The sequence below is a fragment of the Rhincodon typus genome, chromosome 44, assembly GCF_021869965.1.
Source record: "Rhincodon typus isolate 14 chromosome 44, sRhiTyp1.1, whole genome shotgun sequence".
NCBI classification, from domain to species: Eukaryota; Metazoa; Chordata; class Chondrichthyes; order Orectolobiformes; family Rhincodontidae; genus Rhincodon; species Rhincodon typus.
The window spans coordinates 1,898,299-1,921,076 of record NC_063375.1 but is presented as its reverse complement, the minus strand read 5'-3'; the positions used below and the strand labels follow the sequence as shown (position 1 = coordinate 1,921,076).

Genomic DNA, 22,778 nt, shown 5'->3' with positions numbered 1-22,778 from the left:
ATGTTTCAAGTCCAGTGACCCTTCTTTATCACACTAACTCTACACCATCCATCTTCATATTTGTTTGTGTTCCAGATACAGATAATGACACTATATGGTACAGGCCTACTTTTACATGGCAGGTTTTGGATCGTGTGACTCCCAGTGCACTTTTGAAGGCATCACCTCTCAATGTTTATTGGACATTGAAGGTTCCACAACCACATGTAAATTGGAAGCAGGGAGTTCTCCCAGTCCCCCTGGAGGCAGCATTCTTCTGTCAGCCAAAACAACTATCCAATTGATTATCTGACCATCCATTTGAAAACTGGTTATGAGATCTTGAGCTCAAATTAGTGGCTGCACTTCCTCACGTTACTGCATTAACTACACTTCAGGGAATAAAAATTGACTATGAAATGCCTCAGGATGTAGTGATGCCATGAAAATGATACAGAAATGAATATTTCTCCTTTCGGATTGAGTCGGACGCATGAGGGCCCAGTTATATGCATCATAGGAAGACCCCCTAACCTGGCCAGGCAAATTGGAAACCTCGTACAATTTCCTGACCAAAATAATGGTGAGCAACATGCCAGCATCACCAGATTTTGCCATCACTGAACAGAGTATCTTCCTTCAGGACCCATAATATTTCCACCTACAAACGGACATCCTAAAGGTGAAAGTTGATTCCAACATGTAGGTATTGCTTGATGATGAGGGTGCTTTTTGTGTGCATTTGTATTTCTGCAGAATGTTACAACTTAACCTGGAAGAGTATTTCAAAAAGCATGCCCCAATGTTCCACATGCCATCCCAAAATGTAGTACTGCTATACAGCTTAAACTATACCCCTTCAAAGCCTAAAATTATTCACACACCCATTCACAATTAAGACAAACAATTTGATAGATACTACAATTTGAAAAAGAATATAGACAGAGTAAACAAAATTCCAAAGATCCCAAGTCCAGATTTCCAGTGTAGATTAGATTATCCAACACAAGCTGTTTAAAAAGCTTTTAGCACTGATAATATTGCTGCTGTCTGTAGGATTATAGTCCTTTCTCAATTCATTAATTGATTGAGTAGACCTAAGCCTTTTCTTGCATTAGAGCTCTTTCTTTTAAGCTTTCTTAGTTTTCTATCTTTTCCCACACAGAAGGAGAGAGAGGGAAATGAATGGTTTCTGTTTGGAAGCATTGGATGCCTCTCTCTGCTGCCATGGTGCTTACATATTTTAACACTCTGCAGATCGACCAGTCATAGGGCTGCTGTCAGGCAGAATTTCCTTAACTCAAAAGACTTTGGGTGCCACTCAGACTCGAATTTTTACCCTCATTTCTTCAAAAAGTAACATTGCCCATTTCAAAAGTACACAGCTTTTGATTTTCGAGTTTTACAACTCTCCTGGTATTTCAGTAATATAGCAGCCAACTTCCATTCCAGTTTATAGTGCAGAAAAAGAAAAATGCTTGCAGGAAGCAGCTGTAGATCAGTGTTGAGGTTAAAAATCCATTCAGCCGACACAGTGAATGATGTGGAGGTGCCAGTGTTGGACTTTGATGGACAAAATCAGAAGTCACACGACACCAGGTCATAGTCCAACAGGTTTATTTAAAATCACAAGCTTTTGGAGCGCTGCTTCTTCATCACGTGACTTCACATGACAAAAGAGCAGTGCTCCGAAAGGTTACAATTTCAAATAAAGCTGTTGGACAATAACTTGGTGTCGTGTGACTTCTGACTTTGACACAGTGAATGGCTATAATGCCACTAGGAATAGACCCCTTGGTCTATATGTGTGGTAGCTAGCTTGGATGGCCACACTCTCTACTTGAGCTGTCCCTCGAAGTCTACTTATGGAGCAAACAGCTATATCTTTCCTGGCATGTCCTCAGGAAGTTGAAGGTTGTCTGTATTTTCATGGAAGGTTGAAACTTGGGACTTCACTAGGGATTGGAACTGAAACTATTCCCTGGTCATTTTGCAGCATTTGATTTGCGACATGCAGAGAAATGAGTTACGGTCCTTCAGAATCCACAGACCAAAAGCCTCTCTGCCCAATTTTGCTAAGGTTAGCACTCTATACCCTAAATTACTCATATATGTATCCAAAAGTATTATTTTCTGAAAGAAATATAGAAACACAATGAACAGTTACTGCATATTTTACTATCTGACATTGACAATGGCCTCCATCATCTTTGTACCATGATTATTGAGCTGACTGGGGCTATGGCAATGTTACGCCTGATTTCTTACCATCCATTGAATGTACGGTTTCAAATGCAACGATCTTGGGAGTCTTTGGGTCTGACCTCTTCAGGAGCTGCTCTAGATGTTCGACATCATTGTGCCGGAAAACAAACTTCGGAACGCCACTGTTCCTGATCCCTTGGATCATAGAAGCATGGTTCCCAGCATCTGAGTAGATTTCACAGTCTGCGGGATTCAAACAGATTCATAACCATTTGCTTGTTAATAGAGTCCCAGTGTTTTTCAGCATTGAAAGAGGCCCTCTGGCCCATTTTGTGCATGTTTGTCATCAAGCACCTATCCATTGTAGTTCCATTTTCCAGGTGCATAGCCTTATATGTTACAGCATCTCACATGATCATCTAATTACTTTTTAGGTCTTGTTCTAAATCTGGGTGTGACACTTCAATCAAATAGGAAATTAAAACTCACTGACAACACTTACTCTCGCTGGCTGTGAGCTCTTCCCCTTTCTTTCTGACCCACGGACAAAGGTCATAATCTTTCAGTCTTCCCTAGACTCAGGAACTGCCAGAGGACCAAAGATTTGCTGACAAAATTGTACCATTCTTCAAAAATGATTGTAAGGATAACCCAAGCCATTGCACACCAGCTAGTTTAGCGTCAATGGTGGAGAAGTTTCTAGAAACTATGATTTGAGTTGGAATTAGTAGTCAGTACATATGGGTTGTTTAGGAACAGCCAGCACAGGTTACTAAAGGGGAAATTGTGTTTGATGGAGTTCCTTGAAAGGCAGCAGGAAGGGTTTTTCAGGTAATGCTGTTGGTGTGGTGTACACGGACTTTTAAAACACATTTGATACAGTGCAACATAACAGACTTATGAGAAAAGTCATAAGAACACAAGAACTAGGCATGGGGGAAGGCAATTCAACAGCTCAAGCTATACTTCACCATTCATGGCTGATCTCATCTCGGACTCAACTCTACTTTTCTGCCCTCTCCCTATAACCCTTTAGGCCATTACCAATTAAAAATCTGTGTATCTCCTTAAATTTACTGAATGTCCCAGCATCTATTGCACTCTAACTTAGTGACTTCCACAGATTCACAATCCTTTGAGAGCAGTAATCTGACCTCTTTTCTGCCCTCTCCCTATAACCCGTTAAGCCATTATCAATTAAAAATCTGTGTATCTCCTTAAATTTACTGAATGTCCCAGCATCCATTGCACTCTAACTTAGTGACTTCCACAGATTCACAATCCTTTGAGAGCAGTAACCTGACCTCATCTCTGATTTAAATCTGTTACCCTTCTCCTGAAACTATGACCTCTTGTTCTAGATTGCCCCACAAGAGGAAATATCCTTGCTACGTATAATTTGTCAATCCCCTTTAGCATCTTATATAGCTCAATTAAACCTCCTGTCATTCTTCTAAATTCTAGAGAGTATAGGCCTAAACTGCTCAATTTATCTTCATAAGACCAACATCTCACCTCTGGAGTCAATCCAGTGAATCTGCCTCCAATACAATGTCAGAAAACACAGGTTACTTATATATGTGTGTGTGTTTGTATGTGTGTGTGTTCCTTGTCCACCCCAGTCCAACACCGGCACCTCCACATTCAATATAGTGACATCATTCTTTAAGTAAGGGAACCAAAACTGTATGCAGTACTCCAAGTGCTGACTCACTAATGGCTTGTGTAGTTGCAACAACCTTTCCCTACTTCCAAACTCTATTCCTTTAGCAGTAAATGCTGAAGTTCCTTTTACCTTCCATATTACCTGCTGTACGTGCATACTAGTTTTCTGTGATTCATGCACAAGGACATCCAGATCCCTCTGAACTGAAGCACTCTGAAATTTCTCTCCATTTAGAAAAAAAGTTGCCTTTATGTTCTTCTGACCAAAATGGATAACCTCCACTTATCTGGGTTAAATTCCATTTACCAACTTTTGGCCTATTCACCTAACCTACCCATATGTAAATTTCTTATTTTGTTCTTACAATCTACTTTCTCACCTATTTTAGTGGCATCTGAAAATTTGGTTTTAGTATCTGCTATCCCTGCTTCCAGGTCATTAATATAAATTGTAAATAGTTGAGGCCTGAGGACTAAATTCTGTGGTAGCCCTTCTGGAAGTCCAGATATATTACATCTACAGGATCCTCTTTATCCACTTTGTTTATTACATCTTCAAAGAACTGTAGCAAGTTAGTCAAACAAGATTTATCCTTCATAAAACCACACTGACTCTGATAGATTGTGTTTTGACTTAACAAATGTGCCATTATTGCTTCCTTAATAATGGATTCTGACAATTTCCCAGCAACAGATGTTAAACTGACTGGTCTATAGTTTGCTATTTTCTACCTCCCTGTCTTTTTGAATTAGGATGCTATATTAGCATTTTTCCAATCCACTGGAACCTTTCCTCCATCCAAAGAATTTTAGAATATTGTAACCAGTTGATCCATTATCTCTACTAACTCTTTGTTTAAGACCTGAGGATGCAGGCCTTCAGACCCCGGAGACTTGGCTGCCTTCAATCCCAATAATTTGCTCAATACATTTTCCCTAATGATGATAATTGTTCTAAGTTCCTCCCTTTCTATAACCTCTGCATTACCTGTTACTGTTGACATGGTATTAGTGTCCTCCAGAAAAGAGTGAACATAGCTTGCGAGTATTTTAAATTCTGGTTGAGGGTGAGAAAGTGGAATCTGGAGCTAGTGTTCTGAAATTAAACGAAGGTAACTACAAAGGCATGAGAACAGATTTGGCTCTACAGGGCTAGGCAGAAAGACCAGTTAGTTTAACATCCGTCACTGGGAAATTTGTTAGAATCTATTATTAAGGAAGTAATAACAGCACATTTGGAAAGTCAAAATGCAATCCATCAGAGTCAACATGGTTTTGTGAAAGGTAAATCAGATTGGACAAATTTGCTACAGATCTTTGAAGATGTAACATGCAAAGTGTTTTTTTGGGAATCCTCTAGATTTAATATATCTCAACTTCTAGAAGGCATTTGATAAGGTTAATACATGAAAGGTTAATACACGAGGTAAGCTCTCATGGAATTTGGGGTAATTTATTAGTTTGGTTAGAGGGTTGGCTAACCAACAGAAAGCAGAGAATCGGGATAAATGGGTCTGTTTCTGGTTGGCAAGATGTGACTAATCGGGTGCCACAGGGTTCAGTCCTCAGGTCGCAACTATTTACAATCTATGTTAATGACTTGGTTGCACGGATAAAAGGTACTAAGGTAACTAAAAAAGATAACATGAAGTTATCCACTTTGGTTGGAATGTTAGAAAGTCAACTTACTATCTAAATGGAGAGAAACTTCAGAATGCGAAGTGTCCTCCTGCATGAATCACAAAAAACTAGGGACAGCAGGTAATAAAGGAGGCAAGTGGAATTTAGGCATTTATTGCTAAAGGAATAGACTATAAACGTAGGCAACTGTTGCTGCAACTGTACAAGGCTTGGTGAGACTGCACAAGCATACAATTCTGGTCCCCTTACTTGAGGAATGATGTTGTTGTATTGGAGGCAATACAGAGGAAATTCACCAGATTAATTCTAGAGAGGAGGGGTTTATTTTAAGAAGAGAGATTGAGCAGTATAGGCCTGTACTGTCTGGAGTTCAGAAGAATGCGAGGAGATCTAATTGAGGTACATAAGATGCTAAAAGGAACTGACCAATTAAACTTAGAAAGGATATTTCCTTTGTGGGGCAATCGAAAATGAGAGGTCATAGTTTTAAAGCATAGCAGATTTAAATTAGAAGAATTTAGTTTAGGAGAAATTACTTCTGTCAAAGGGTCATAAACTGTGGTATTCACTATTTGAAAGTGTGGTGGACACTGGGGCGTTGAGTAATTTTAGGAGGAGATAGACATACGTTTAGGTCATAAAATACCGAAGGGTTATGAGAGCAGGCAGGAAAGTGGAATTGAAGCTTCAATGAGAACAAACATGATGATATTGAATGGTGGACCAGGCTCAATGGTCTGAATTGCCTACTCCTACTTCCTAGTTCTGTTCTTATGTTATATTTTGCTGTAAAATAATCTCTAATATATTCAAAGAACTCTCCCTTGAGGCTACCCTTGTTAATTTGTTTAATCCAGTCAATAGGCATATTTAAATCACCCTTGATTGTTGTCGTATCTTTCTTACAAGCCTACAGTATCTCCTGGTTCATACTGTGGAACTACTGTTTGGGCACCTATAAATTATTCCCGCCAGGGACTTCTTTCCCTTGCATTTTTTTTGTTTCTACCCAGACTGATTCTATGTTATGACCTCCAATGCCTATATTGTTTCCCACCACAGCATTCACCTCTTTCTTACTAACAAAGCTACACTTTCTTAGCTTATCCTTCCAAAACACAGTTGGATATTCAATTCCCAATCCTGGTCTCTCTGTAACGATGCCTCAGTAATCGTCACTAAATCGTAACCATTCATCTCTATTTATGCTGTAAGCTCACAAAATTTATTTTGAATGCTTTATGCATTCAGATACACAGCTTTCAAGTTTGTTCTATTACCAAACCTGTCTACACTTCTATCATTCCTTGGTGCAATATAACATTCACACATTCTATCTCCTCCTTTTATTTTCTGGTAGCAATCAGCATCATCACTAGCCTGCACTTCTACCTTCTCCTGTAACTTTGATTTTCTATTTTTCAATTCAGTTGAACCCACCCCCCCCACCCACATTATTAAGTTCAAAGCCCTATCTACAGCCCTAGTTATATGATTTTTCATGGGACATTGGTCTCAGCATGATTCAGGTGGAGCCCAGCCCATCAGGATAGCTTCCCCAGTACGGGTACCAATGTCCCATGAATTTATATAGAACATAGAACAGTACAGGCCCTTTGGCCCACGATGTTGTGCCGACCTGTTATCCTATTAAGATCAATCTACCCTCCATTTTACTATCCTCCATGTGCCTATCCAAGAGTCACTTAAAAGTCTCTAAAGTATCTGACTCCACTACCACTGCCGCAGCGCATTCCACACGCCCACCATTCTCTGTGTGAAGAACCTACCTCTGACATCTCCCCTATACCTTCCTCCAATGACCTTTAAATTATGCCCCCACATAATAGTCATTTTTGCCCTGGGAAAAAGTCTCTGACTATCCATTCTATCTATGCCTCTCATCATCTTGTACATCTCTATCAAGTCACCTCTCATCCTTCTTCGCTCCAATGAAAAAAACCCTAGCTCCCTCAACGTTTCCTCATAAGACCCTCCCTCCAGTCCAGGTAGCATCCTGGTAAATCTCCTCTGCACCTTCTCTAAAGCTTCCACATCTTTCCTATAATGAGGTGACCAGAACTGAACACAATATTCCAAATGTGCTCTAACCAGAGTTTTATAGAGCTGCAGCATAACCTCACGGCTCTTAAACTCAGTTCCTCTGCCAATGAAAGCCAACATACCATAAGCCTTCTTTACAACCCTATCAACTTGGGTAGCAACTTTGAGAGATCTATGGACATGGACCCCAAGATCCCTCTGTTCCTCCACACTGCCGACAATCCTGCCATTAACCCTGTATTCTGCATTCAAATTTGACCTTCCAAAATGAATCACTTTGCACTTTTCTGGGTTGACTTCCATCTGCCACTTCTTTGCCCAGCTCTGCATCCTGTCAATGTCCCATTGCAACCTACAACAGCCCTCCATTCTGTCCACAACTCCACCAACCTTTGTGTCATCGGCAAACTTACTAACCTACCCTTCCACTTCCTCATCCAAGTCATCTATAAAGATCACAAAGAGCAGAGGTCCCAGAACAGATCCCTGAGGAACACCACTGGTCACCGAGCTCCTGGCTGAATACTTTCCGTCTACTACCAACCACTGTCTTCTATTGGACAGCCAATTCTGTATCCAGATGGCCAAATTTCCCTAAACCCCATGCCTCCTTACTTTCTGAATGAGCCTACCATGTGGAACCTTATCAAAAGACTTGCTGAAATCCATCCACTGAAGATAGCTTCATCGATGTGTTTTGTCACATCCTTAAAGAATTAAAATTAAATTAAATTAAAGAATTTGAACCCATTTTTCCCACAGCAATCTTTCAGCCACACATTTACGTCTTTAATCTAATTGACAATGAGCCAATTAGCTTGTGGTTATTACCTTTTTTTAGTTGCTCTTTAATTGACCCTTGAGCTGGTCATATTCCCTTAGCAGAATCTCTTATTTTTAATTCTACTCTTATTAATGGTAACTATGTGGACCATGACAACTGGATTTTTTTCCATCCCACTCCAAGTTCCTCTGCAGCTCAGATGCGATATCCTAAACCCTGGCACTAGGTAGGAAACACAGCCTTTAAGACTGTCAATTCTCTCCACAGATAACAGTGTCTACACTCCTAACTATACTGTCCCCGATTACAACTTGAATGACACCCTGTACTATGGTGCTACGGTCAGTTGCTCATCCTCCTTACAGTCCCTGCTCTTGTTGACACAGGGAGCAAGAATCTCAAACCCATTAGACAAGAACAAGGGCTGAGATTCCTGCATTGCTACCTCCTAGATCCCTCACTCATAGTCACAGCCTCCAGTGTCTTACCACTGGCCAATTTTAGAGTAATTCATCTAAGGGGTGTGACTGTCTCCGGAAACACAGCATCTAAGTAACTGTCCCCCTCCCTGATATATCGCATGGTTTGAAGCTCAAACTCCAGCTCATCAATAATGAGGTGGAGTTCCACGAGCAACCAACAGTTGCTACAGATGTGTGGTCACTGCAAAGCACAATGGTATTCACCAGTTCCACATCATGCAGGTACAATACATCGCCTGGCTCTGCATTCAATTTTATTTAATTTGTTTTTAATTTACTTGTAAGATTTCCTATTTGTCTTTATTTTTTATGTTACTAAAAGTTTGTCTTTAGTTACTTGATCTGTAAAATATTTGTCTTATTTACTTTTAATCTGAGGGCACTTTGGAATTGGTGTTCAAATTAGCAGTTAACAAGCAATGAATGTAAGGTTTTCCTATGCTGTCAGTCTTTGTTTTTTCCCACTGTGTTGACAATGAGCTCTTGCCCTGCAGCTCAACCTCCTACCCCCTCACATCCCATTTTAACTCGCTCACTCATCTTCACTCTGCTCAGCTTCTCATCTTGAAGCTGCATTCCCGTCCCCAGCTGTCTTAACTTTCAGGATTCGCCTCTGTCTCTGCGCTGTTTCTCACTGTGAAGCTGCTCTCCCTTCCCTTTCTGTTTCAACTCTCCAGGTTCACTTCTATCTGCACTGTTTCTTACTCTGAAGCTGCAATCCCCGAGTGCTGGCTATACCTCACTCCATGCTGATTTTGACCCTCATTTCGCTCACTTTATAGCTCAGAGAATAAAAGTAGCAATGCAGTTGCAATATGGATACAAAAGTGGCTGAGTGATAGGAATTAGAGGGGAGCGGTCAATAAATATTTTTTAAGGTGGAGGAAAGTTTTGTAGTAGAGTTCCCTGGAATCAGTGTTGAGACCCTTGCTTTTCCTGATATATTTTAATGATGTAGATCTTCATGTGCAGGGAACAATTTCAAAGTTAGCATCTGATACCAAACTGGGTAGTATTGTAAACTATGAGGAAGACAGTTTAGAACTCCAAAAGAAAAAGATAAGTTGGTGGCATGGTCAAATAGATGGCAAATAAAGTTTAATGTGGAGAAATGTGAGATAATGCATTTTGGTAAGAAGAATGTGGACAGACAATATAAAATAAGGAACACAATACTTAAGACAGTGAAAGACCTGGCTATGTATATGCATAAATCACTGAGGTGGTATGTTAGATGGAGAGAGCAGTTAATAAAGCAAACATTCTCCTGGGCAAGGAAGCTATGCTGATGTTACACAAGACACTTGTTAGACCTTAGCTGGATGGTTTTGTGTACAGTTCTGAGCACACCAGATTAAGGATGTGAACACATTGGAGAGCAGGAGATTTACAAAAATAATTCCAGAGATGAGGAACTTCAATAATGAGGATAGATTGGAGAGTTTGGGACTGAACTGTTAGGAGAGAAGAAGGCTAAGTGGAGATCTAAGGGTAGTTTTGAAAATCATGAAAGGATGAAGAATGAGAAGTCAAAGCTTTAAAGTAATTTGCCAATGTAGCAAATGTGATATCAGGAAAAATCTTTTCCCACAATGACTCATTCGGGTCTGGTATGCACTGCTTGGAAATGTCTTGGAGGCATGTTCAATCAAAGCTTTCAAGAGAGCATTGCACGATTATTTAAATAGAAAAAATGTGTAATGTTTTGAGGAAAAGGTGGGGGAATAACAGTCATAATGCTTGTTGGAGAGCCGGTGCAGACATGATGGGCCAAGTGGCCTCCTGCACCATAATGACTCTGAGGTTCTGTCTCCCTCTCTGTTTCCTACCTCCACATACCCTTACTTCCACACCAAGCACTAATTTATCTCTGTGATCTTTGGCCTGTACCTGGAAGCAGTTTGGCCAGAGTGAAGAGAGTTGAGTCATTGGCCACATAACAGGATGTGAATAGAAGTGCAGCATCCTTTTGGTGGAGGTTGGCCAGCTCCAATTCTAGGTCCACGTGGAATTTGCTGGTTCCGGAAATGTTCCGAGTTCCCCCAGCTCCTGCACCGTACTCCTGTGCTGTCTCCCTGCAGAACACAGAATGAGTAGTGTTTATATGGCATGAAGAAGTTGCACTTGAAAATGTCCCTACCAGGCACTCGGATTGTCTTCCATTGAAGTTCAATGACTGCTATTGTAGGCAAATAAAACAGACACCTCCCAAACCAGCAATGTCCACCATCAACAAGAGCAAGGCCAGCAGATAGCTGGGCACACTACCACCTGCAAGTTCCCTGCCAAGTCACACAGCAAGCTGACTTGGAGCCACTACCATGCCCTCACTGTCACTGGGTAAAAATTCTGAAACTCCTTCCCAAGCAGCATTTTGGGTATCCCTACAACTCGTAGACTACTGTTGTTCAAGAAGCAATTAATTCAAGAGAAATTAGAGATGAGTAAAAATTGGTCTAACCAACAGCTCCCATGTCCCATGAATGTTTTTTAAGTGTGAGAGCAACATTAAGAGTTCACAAATGGTAATGTGTTGAATAAACAATTTGGTTGGTGGCCTTGGATTGAGAGGAGATGGTAGTGCACCTTGCCCCTCCCCCCACCCCAGCCTCCAAAAAGAATGTTCTCTTGCAGAAGTCAGCTAAGAGATTATTTAAAAGAGACTTTAAACTTGTCAGTGTTTTGTAATTTATGATGCATGAAACTGAATGCATTTTTATGGTATATAGGATTTGAGTATTGCTAAAAGAGACAGATTTTGTCAAAGCTTTTTGTGTTGCTTTCATCAGGGCAATTCACAAGAATACCAATTAAGAGGAAGCCAACATTTATATTTTATGAGAGGTGGCTATTGATTGGTTGGCCACTGGAGTCTGATTGGTGTTGCCATGGAGAACGCAGCGTTAATAATGACTGACAGTTAACTGTCAGTTTTTGTTTACATTTTAAATAGTATTTGGTGGTGGGGTCACTTTGATCCTGGCCTGCAAGCATAAGAAATAGGAGTAAGATTAGGTTATTCAACTCGTTGAGTCTGTTTTGCCATTGAATGTAACCACGGCTAAACTTCTACCTCAGCCCTGCCTTCTTACATTATTCTCATATCTCTCCATTTTTTTTGTAGATCTTGCCTTGAATGTACACAAGAAGGAGTTTAAAACTAGAGGCGTAGGTTTAAAGTGAGAGGGGAAAGATTTAAAAGGGACCTAACAGGAAAATTTTTCACGCAGTGGATGGTGCATGTATGGAATGAACTACCAGATGAGGTGGTGGAGGCTGGTACAATTACACTATTTAAAAGGCATCTGGATGGTATATGAATAGGAAGGATTCAGAGGGATATGGCCAAGTGCTGGAAAATTGGACTAGATTAATGTAGAATATCTGGTCGGCATGGACGAACTTAACTGAAGGGTCTGTTTCCATGCTGTACATCTCAATGACTCTAAGTGAGCCTCCACAACCCCCTGGGATAAAGATTTCAGAGGCCTGCAATAAATTGAGTGAAATTTCTCCTCACTCAGTCTGAAATGATGAACCTCCTTTTCTAACACAGTGATACCCTGTCCTCACTCCAGTTCTAGGAAACCCAACCTTCAGAAATGTGCTCCCAGCACAGATCCTATCAATCTTCTCAATAGTTTTATATATTTCAAAGTGATTTGTACTCATTCTTCGAAAGTACATCGGATATAAAACATGAAACAGACAATTTGACTCATTGAATCCGCATAAAGATTTATACTCCACAGCCACGACCACCAACTTTTCTCATTTAACTCTGTTAATATTTAATTTTTAAATATTTCTCATTTAACTCTATATCAATATAATCCTGAATTTTCTTCTCCCTCAGATGCTTATCTGGCTTTTTCTTTAGTAAATTTATCCTGTTCACTCAATCACTCCTGATAGCAAGCTTGGTACTCTCTGCATGAAAAATTTTTTTCTGAATTCCCTAATTGATTTGTCGTTAACTCTGTGATGTTGGAGGCCTCTAATTTTATTCTTTCCCACAAGTGGAAACATCCTTTCTGCATCAGATCTATCAAAGCCCTTTAAAGTCCTCAAATAGGTCAGCACTCTCTCGGCCTTTTCCAAACCCAAAGCTTTTCCATGTATAAATGAATTAAGTGACAGAATTTGGCAACCAGTACTGTAAAAGGGTGGGTGCATTGACTTCCTTCCCCACCAAAAATCTTGTACTAAGAGGAAGAACTCTGTTTAAGGTACATGCTGCATTCTAAAGAAGCAGGAATCGGAAGTCCTAGTCAGAAATGTGGATCTCCGATGAGGTGAAGAAAAGTAGGATTAGAGTGGCATCCAAGTGGTTATCGGACTGGAGAAAATTATAGAAGTGCAGGAAGGATTAGGCCAAGCCACAGAGATTTGTGAATGAAAGACTGAGATTGATAAATCAAGGTGTTAAAGTGTTCATATTGAAAGAGATAAATAGGGGTAGATACGTAAATTATTAGGTCTGGAAAAGGACATTATGGACAAGGGGTCATGATCTTAAAATTAGAACTTGGCTGTTGAGGATGGAAATGAATAAGCACCTCACGCAAAAATTTGTAGGAATCCAAATTTCTCTCCCCCAAATGCTTTGGATGCTGAGTCAATATGGGAGCTTTCAACACTGCCATTAGATTTTTGTTGAGTGAGGTATGAATATATAGCTAGGGCAAATAAGTGGAGTTAAGATACAGATCTGTCAAAATCTAATTGCATGGAGCAGAAACTCGAGATTCTGAATGGCTTTCCCCTTTTCTTGGGTCTTAGAGCAATTGCTGGCAAAGCTATGATGAGAAAAATTGAGACCCACAGCACCACCACGCATTGCAGAATTGGTTTCAGAGGCAGTTTCTGATAGGAATTTATTATACTAAAATATTGTCACAAAGTCTGATGAAAGGATTGTGTAAACAAGAAGTTTCTGGCATTTTTGCAATACACCAGAACTCTTATACCCCACTGACTAGGTGGGGCTATCCAATATAGTACAAATCATATCATAGAATCCCTACAGTGTGGAAACAGGCCCTTCAGCCCAACAAGCCCACACCGACCCTCAGAGAATCCCACCCAGACCTGTCCCCCTATTACCCACCTAATCTACACATGCCTGAACACGATGGGCAATTTAGCATGGCCAATCCACCTAACCTACACATCTTTGGACTATGGGAGGAAACCCACGCAGACAATGTGCAAATTCCACATAGACAGTCACCCGTGGCTGGAATCGAACCCAGGTCCTTGGTGCTGTGAGGCAGCAGTGCTAACCACTGAGCTACCGTGCTGCCTGTTTCCCTGTCTCCAGTCTTGTTCCTGTGCATAGTTGCACGTATGCAAATGAGTGAATATATAAGTACATGTCAGCTTCTACATCTACTTACATGATGGCTTTCAGGACACGTGGGTGACTGCCCATCCCTAGATAGTCATTGCTGCACCACACCGAAACATTCTTCTTCTCAGCCAGTGGTTCATGGTACTCCGCTAATGGATATTCCTCTGCCTTTCTATTCACAGTTTTGAACACACGGTAGGTATGGTCATTTTTCTTTTCTTCAATCTTCTGCGCAAAGAATTCATCATAGTTGAAGACGGGCAGATCTGCCAATAAGAAATGGGAAGCTTTTATGGTCAAACACACCAGGAGAAAATAGCCAACCAGCTTCAGTAGACCAAATTAATCAGCAGACGACTGAACTGACCAAATTAGCAAAATGAGTGAACTGTTCATCACCTTCCAAAACAGATTGTATAATTGAGCAAGCAAGCAAACTAATCCAGGCAGCTAGTCAAAGTCTCCAAGCAACTAACCAAACCCAGCAATCAATCAACAAATGGAATAATTTAGCAGCTAATTTAATAACCAAGCAAATGCCCAACCATGTAACCTGCGACTCAGCCTAGCCAACCATGGTGGAGCCAAACTAATCTTTCAAACAAAGTGTTCATTGCCACCAAATTGTGAATCATGCAATCAAAAAACTCGCCATCTAACCAACTCAACAGTCAAATCAGTGCCCAGAACAACCAGAGAACCAACAAAGTCACTTGGAGAATAAATGCAGAATAAGACCTTTTGGATGGAATTGTTTCTTTGCTGTAGCTTCAATATATTTCTATCTTCAAAATTATCACCCATCCAATCAAACAAACCCATCAGCCAAACTAGCCAAAAATTAATGCTTGCTATCAAATTACGAAATGAGACAATGCAACAACAATTCAGGGGAGGCAATGCCATAGTGGTACAATCCAAAGATCCAGGTAACGTTAGTGGAATTTGATTTCAATAATATCTGGAATTAGAAGTCTAATGATGACCATAAAACCATTTTTGGTTGTCATGAAAACTCAACTGGTTCACTAATGTCCTTTAGGGATGGAAAACTCTATCCTTATTTGGTCTGGCCTACATGCGACTCAAGACAGCCAGCAATCTAGTTGACTCTTAACTGCCTAGCAAGCCACTTAATTGTATCAAACACTAAACAGTCTCAAAAGGGAATAGAATTGGATCAACCACCTGCCATCAACTAAGGTACCAGAAATGACAGTGGTATGCTCATTCTTGTCGACCCTGCAGATTCCTTCTGACCAGCATCTTGGGGTTAGTGCCAAAACTGGAAAAGCTATGTCAGAGACTAGTCAAGCAACAGCCTAATATCATCATACTTGGAGAACCTACACATACCATACACACAATGTTTCAGCCAAAGCCATCTTATCAGCAGGCCAAACCATACAGAGGTTGTGGCACAGTGGTATACAGTCAAGAGTGGCTGAAGAAGCGTCCAGACCGGAAACGTCAGCTTTCCTGCTCCTCTGATGCCGCTTGGCCTGCTGTGTTCATCCAGTTCTACACCTTGTTATCTTAGTCAAGAGTACGTTGCCCTGGGAGTCCTCAACAATGACTCTGGTTCAAACCATACATGGGAAAGGAAACCGCCTGCTGTTTCCACATACTGTCTTCTCTGAACTCATGAATCATTTTCCTCCATGTTCAAAAACCACTTGGAAGAAGCACCGAGTGTGGCAAGGGCGCAGAACGTACTTGAAAGTCTAATAGAAGGTGGCATAAACAGTGCAATCAAGCAATGCTTGCATAGCAACAACGTGTTCACTGACACTCAGTTTTGGTTCTGCCACTCAGCTCCTGACCTCATTATAGTGTTATTGACAAAACAGTTGAATTCCAAAGGTAAGATGAGATTGACTGACCTTGACATTCACACTACATTTGGCTGAGAGTTATGTCAAGGAACCTAGGAAAACTAGTGTTGTGGGTAAATTTTCAAGAGCTACCTTTAATTCAGCTACTTATTAAGAAATCTCACAGTCAAATACTGAAACATTTCTTAAACTTTATTGTATGTAGAAAGCAAATAAGACCCCTCAGGTAAGCAAGTTAAGCCTCACAACCCAACATAGCTATTATCCAATTAATGATGGAATTTAGCTATGATTCCAACCAACAGTGTCTGTCCCTGGATGTGTCCCAGGTTTGATCCTTATGCAGTGTTGTTCTTGGAAGTTCTGGTGAAGAACCCTGGAACTGAATTTTTATATAATTTTCTCTCTTTCAGACTTGTGATATGACATTATTGATGATCCTTTAGATTCTTTCATCCACAACATTGATTACATTTCTGGAGTCCTCACATCTGCAGTTTGCCTTCTTTCAGGAGTAGCTTGCCTGTTCCTCATCGTATTTAGCATTTACTGTCCATTTAAAAACACAGCCTTCCTGCAATTCACCCCTTTATCTCAGGACATTTCTTCTGCAGGCAGTCTTAATTGTCCATTTGTCATGAGGCAGCAGGCTATCAAGCAGTGTTACCTCCTCTATCCCAGGAAACAGCTGGTTTATGTTTCTTTGACTTCTTTTTCCCAGGGATGGTTAATTAGCATGTTGCTTTTAATTTCTTTATAACAGTTTCTCTTTGTCCCTTTCATCCTAAGAAACAGTTTATTCCAGACAAAGTTATTACTGATTCTTTAAATCATGAACTGTTATTAAAGTTGTGAAGTTCACACTATCACACTAGAATCAGTAGGAATGGAGGAAGATTCTCTTCTGGTTGCAGCCATACCTGACGAAATGGGAATGATTGTGCTTGTTGGAAGCCAGTCATCTCGGTTCCAGGGCAAGAGTTCTTCAGGGTAGATATTTTCCCAATCAGCCTTTTCAGAAATGTTATTACTCACCTCCAGAAAAGGAAGGACTTGAACTGGACTTCTGGCCCAGGAAGCAGGGATGCTATCACTGTGCCACAAAAGCCCAGTCCCTCAGGGTAGCGTTACAGGGTCATAGAGTCAAACAGCACAAAAACAGACCCTTCAGTCCAACCAGTCCATGCCAAACATAATGTTGAGCCAAATCAGTCCCATCTGTCTATTCTGGTCCATATCCCTCAAAACCTTAAATAAAAACGAAAAGAACTGCAGATGCTGTAAATCAGGAACAAAAACAAAGTTGCTGGAAAAGCTCAGCATGTCTGGCAACATCTGTGGAGGAGGAAACAGAGTTAACATTTCGGGTCCGGTGACCCTTCCTCAGCACAGTTCTCATCGTTTTATAAACTTCTATCAGGTCGTCTCTTGACCTCCTACTCTTCAGTGGGAAAAATTCCAGCCTATCTCAAACCTTTATAACTCAAACCTTCCGTACCTGGCAACATCCTGGTAAATCTCTTCTGAACCGCCCCAGCTTAATAATGTCCTTCCTAAAACTGGGCGACCAGAACTGGAAGCAGTATTCCAGAAGAGGCCTCACCACTGTCCAGTAAAACCTCAACATGACTTCCCAACTTCTATACCCAAAGGACTGAGCAATGAAGGCAAGCGTGCCAAATGCCTTTTTAACTACCCGGTCTATATGTGATGTAAACTTCAAAGAATTATGTACCTGAACCCCTAGTTCCCTACCCTACAACACACCGAAGGCCCTACTATTAATTGTATAAGCCCTATAGTGTCCTAAGAAAACCACCTTCAGCTGTTTCATCAATTAGCTTCCCTTCCTCATATCGCTGATGTTTGCACAATGTTCAGTGCCATTCATAACTCCCTGGATGTTGAAGCAGCTCATGTCCAATTACAGCAAGATCTGGACAGCATCCAGGTTTGTGTTGATGAGTGGCAAGTCACATTTGCGCTACACAAGTGCCAGGCAATGACCATCTCCAACAAGAGAGAAATTAACCTTTGCCCGTTGAATTTCAATGGCATTACTATCCCTGAATTCCCACTACCAACATCCTAAAGATTATCATTGACCAGAAATTGATCAGGTCTCACCATATAAATATTTTGATACAACAGCAGGCCAAGAAGCTAGGAATCCTGCTGTAAATAACTTATCTCCTAACTCCCCAGAGTCGTGTCAACCATCTGCAAAGCACAAGCCAGCAGTGTGAAGAGGAATACTTGCTGGATGAGTACAAATCCAACAACACTCAAGAAGCTTGACACTGTCCAGGATAAAGCAGACTGCTTGATTGGCGCCACAACCACAAACATTTACTTACTACACTGCCGATGCTCAGTAGTAGCAGTGTGTACCATCTACAAGATGCACTGCAGAAGTTCATCAAGGCTCCTTAGACAGCACCTTCAAAACCTTTGACCAAAATCACCTAGAAGGACAAGGACAGCAGATACATGGAACTCCATCACTTGCAAGTTCCCCTCCAAGCCAGTTATTATCCTGACTTGGAAATATATCACCATTCGTTTAGTGACACTGGGTCAAATTGTGGAATTTTGTTCCTAATGGAATTTTAGGGGTACCTACAGCAAATGGACTGCAATGGTTCAAGAGTCAGCTCAGCACCACCTTCTCAAGGGCAACAAGGAATGGGCAATAAATGCAGGTCCAAGCAGCAACACCCATTTCCCACAAATGAATTTTGAAAAACAAATAACTGGTATGAAGAAAAGCACACACAATCAAAATAAACAACATTCTGAGCTGGAATATATATTTGAGTGTGACATTACTAATAAAACTCATGCACTCCATACATACCCTTGGTTATGTTGTCGCGGATGAGATGGGTAACAGCAAACTTGGAAACTGAAGGTAGAGAGTCTTGAAGCCTCTTAACTGGACCAGAAATCCAGCCAAGAATTGCTGGGCTCTTAGGGGTCTCTGTGAAGGGTAAGTTAAATTGTAGAATGTAACAGCTGACTATAAGGTACTCTTTTATCTAGACCAGACTATTGGTATTCAATAGGTCCATCTACTCCATTCATTCCAGTATTCCTATAGATATTTCCATTGACCACGATTCAGTTAATACCCTTTTGAGTCAGAGGGTAGAAGATCAGTCATGATATCTTTGAGTGGTAGAGTACATTTGAAGGGTTGAATGGTCCACTCTTATTGGTTTCTGCTGCAGGTACCACTTTTCAAATATGACTTTAAACAAGTGCCATGTCCGTCCTCCCAGATGTTAGAACAAGAAGGGTAATTGATCTCTCCATGGAATTCTAGGCTAATATTTATCACTACAATAGCTGCCTCTATCCCTAAGGACTACAACACTTCAATAAGGTGGCACAAAGTCAGCGTTCCAAGGGCAGTTAAGGATGGCCATAGCCAATGATGCCCACACCTCATCAACAAATAAAAATATAAAAAAGATTATCTTGTCATCAGTAGTATGCAGTTTCTTGTTGTTTATAAACAGGCTGTAACATGTTTTGCGGAAAATTGAGGTTGTGAAGTATGTTTTAGAAATACAAAGTTTCCTTCTTCATCAATTTCTAACTGCTCATGTTCAATTATGATGCACCAAGAGCTGAAATAAAGAGCTTTGGTCAAGGGCGAAACCATTACAGTTCATGTGTTGAAGGAAGTCCCAATAGCGTTGATACTTTGGGAGCTCCAGGATTTTAATCCGCGATGATATAGGAACAAACAACATGATGTCAAAGTCAAGGTAGCCTGTGTGACATGAAGGGAAGCATGGAGATAATGGTGTTCCCTTTCTGTTGTTCTCCTTAACAGATGAGTATGCAGGATTGAGATGTGTTATTTGAGAAACTTTAATTAGTAACTGCTGTGCTTAACACTACAGTTATGGTACGGCATTAATGAAACGAATGGGGTGATTAAATTGTTGGATGGGCTGCCAATTGTACTACCTGAATGGCACCAAGATTCCTGAGTAGTGTCGCAACAACATCCTCCCAGGAAATGAATAGCATGCCATCACACCCCTCATTTCTTATTCAACCTTTTCAGTGCCATTACTAGACAATGGCTTGTTGAGCTTCATGAGCTTGTTAGTCGATGTATAAACCCCACCTGAACCTCTCCATTAGGTTCAACCCCCTAGTTCATTCCTTGTTACTCATTATAGAAACTCCATACATTTCTTGGTTATATTCCTCGATCTCACTCTCAATAATCTGTTATATTATATAAAATCCAACCACACTTTTCCACAGTACTGCACAGTTAGAGGCCCAATTTTTTGGGTAAGATATTTTCAAGGACCTATCTGCCCTCCCAGCTGGTCATAAAAGATTCTATGACATGAGTTGAAGAAGAATGTGGAAACCCTTCCTGGCCAACTAAATGGATAATTTTGTCATTACCATAATAGAAGCATTCTATGAGACAGAGAGAAAGATGGGGGAGGCTTAAAAAGATGGATGGCACGGTGGCTCAGTGGTTAGCACTGCTGCCTCACAGCACCAGCGACCCGGGTTTGATTCCACCCTTAGGTGACTGGCTGTGTGGAGTTTGCATATTCTCCCCATGTCTGCGTCGGTTTCCTCCCACAGTCCAAAGATGTGGACTGACCATGCTAAATTGCCCATAGTGTTCAGGGATGTGTAGATTAGGTAGGTTATAGGGATGGGCCTGGGTGGGATGCTCTGAGGGTCGGTGTGGACTTGTTGGGCCGAAGGACCTGTTTCCACACTGTAGGGATTCTATTCTACAAACAATAGTAACAGGGGTAGGCCATTGGGCCCTTCGAGTTTGCTCTGCCATTCAAAATGATCATCACTGATCTCCCAATTGAGTACCCTTTTCCCGTTTTCTACACCATACCCTTTCATCCCTTTAGCCCTCAGAGCTATGTCTATCTTCTTGTTGAAAACGTTTAATGTTTTGTCCTGAACTGCTTTCTGTGGCAGAGAATTCCACAGACTCACCACTCTCTGGGTGAAGGAATTCGTCATCGTCTCAGTCCTAAATGGCTTGTTCTGTATCTTTAAACTGTGACACCTGGTTCTGGACTCCCCGGTCTTCAGGATCATCCTTCCTGTGTTTACCCTGTCTAATCATGTTAGAATTTTATGGGTTTCTGTGAAACATACTCTCATTCTTCTAAACTGTTTCTAAACACTTCTAAGCTGGAAACATATATAGTCTTAACCGATCCAATCTCTCATCATGGGTCAGTCTTGCTACTCCAGAAATCAGTCTGGTCAGCCCATTTCTGAAGAAGGGTCCCAACCCGAAATGTCAGCTTTCCTGCTCCTCTGATGCTGCCTGGCCTGCTGTGTTCCTCCAGCTCCACACTTTGTTATCAGTCTGGTAAACCCTTGTTGCACTATATCTATAGCCAGAAAGTTCCTCCGATAAGGAGACCAAAATGGCGCATAATGCTCCAAGTGTGATCTCACCAAGGCCCTGTACAATTGCAGCAATTATGGAATCTCACTGTGTGTCAGTTAACTGCGGTGTTTCCTACACTAAAATGGTGACTACATTAAAGCAACATTCAATAAGTCTATAAAACTTTGGTGTACCCTTAGGTTATAAAGGTACTGAAGAAATGCAAGACTGACTTCCTTTGTTTTTAATCTTCTTAATCTACTCACTCTCACTTTATTGAGGGCTGGTACCTGCCACATCCTCTTGTACTGCCAAGCTTGCTTTGCGAATGACCATGTCGATATCCTTTTTGATCTCCCATTCCACAAAAGGACAGTTAGCACTGAAGCTGGCAGCATTGGGTGCAGCAGCCTGATTGGAGTACTGAACGACTGCCTTTTTAGGGGAAAACCCTGATGCAGTCAGGGTTCCCTGACCTGAAAGTAAACATAAATGCACATCCAGACACTGAATACATGTTAAACAAGAAGAGCAGCTTAGTTTATCTCAGCATTATAACAGAGAGCTGATCAACAATGTCACATTCTATGCAGAACTGTATTGTACACACTATCATTACTGGCTCAGGGATCTCAGTTATTTATATTGCTGGGTTGCAAAGAGGTAGCAAAGTCTACATAGTTGGTTCAGTGGGAAAATTCCTAGATGCACCCACAATTAAAGTGCTGAATTGAGCAATGTAAGAGCAGCGTTACTCTGGACAGTGTAGAGGAAACTTTTTTGTGTATCCAACACCATGTTGCACCTGCTATGGGAGTGTTTGGTGTAGAAAGAACTTTACTCTGTATCTAACCTCGTACTGTATTTTCCTGGGATAGTTTAACAGGGTCAGTATAGAAGGAGCTTTGCTTTTTATCCATCCCTCTGCTGTAGCTGCCCTGGGAGTATTTGCTGGGGACAGTGCAGAGATTCACTCTGTATCTAGTCACACACAACATCTCAGCTCGGAGTGTTTAATTACGACAATGCACAGAGACCTTTACTTTCTATGCAATTCCCTGCTGTTCCTCTCCTGACAGTGTCTGCTGGGGACAGTGTAAAGGAAACTCTACTGTATATCTGATCCCATGCTGTGACTACCCTGAGAATTTTTATGGGTAAATCAATCTGTTGAAGTCAGTTAAAGATTGCTTAGAAACAGATAGAAACTCAGCATAAGACAGGGAGAGGAGGTGATGGGCTCATGGTATTATCACTAACCTATTAATTCAGAAACCCAGGTAAAGTCCTGGGGATAGTAGAAGCTGCAGATGCTGGAGAATCCAAGACAACAAGGTGCAGGGCTGGATGAACACAGCAGGCCAAG

At 41.1% G+C, this 22,778-nt stretch overlaps 1 protein-coding gene across 1 annotated transcript in view; it reads right to left on the bottom strand.

The window, feature by feature from the left end:
• Window positions 1-22,778, bottom strand: part of alas2 (aminolevulinate, delta-, synthase 2) — a 50,172-nt gene that overhangs the window by 16,691 nt on the left and 10,703 nt on the right. The window contains exons 2-6 of the mRNA XM_048619952.1: window positions 21,703-21,919; window positions 18,866-18,988; window positions 14,220-14,439; window positions 10,711-10,895; window positions 2,248-2,427 (exon numbers count right to left, since the gene is read on the bottom strand). Of these exons, the coding sequence (XP_048475909.1) occupies window positions 2,248-2,427; window positions 10,711-10,895; window positions 14,220-14,439; window positions 18,866-18,988; window positions 21,703-21,919 (925 nt within the window). The remainder of the gene's footprint in view (window positions 1-2,247; window positions 2,428-10,710; window positions 10,896-14,219; window positions 14,440-18,865; window positions 18,989-21,702; window positions 21,920-22,778) is intronic.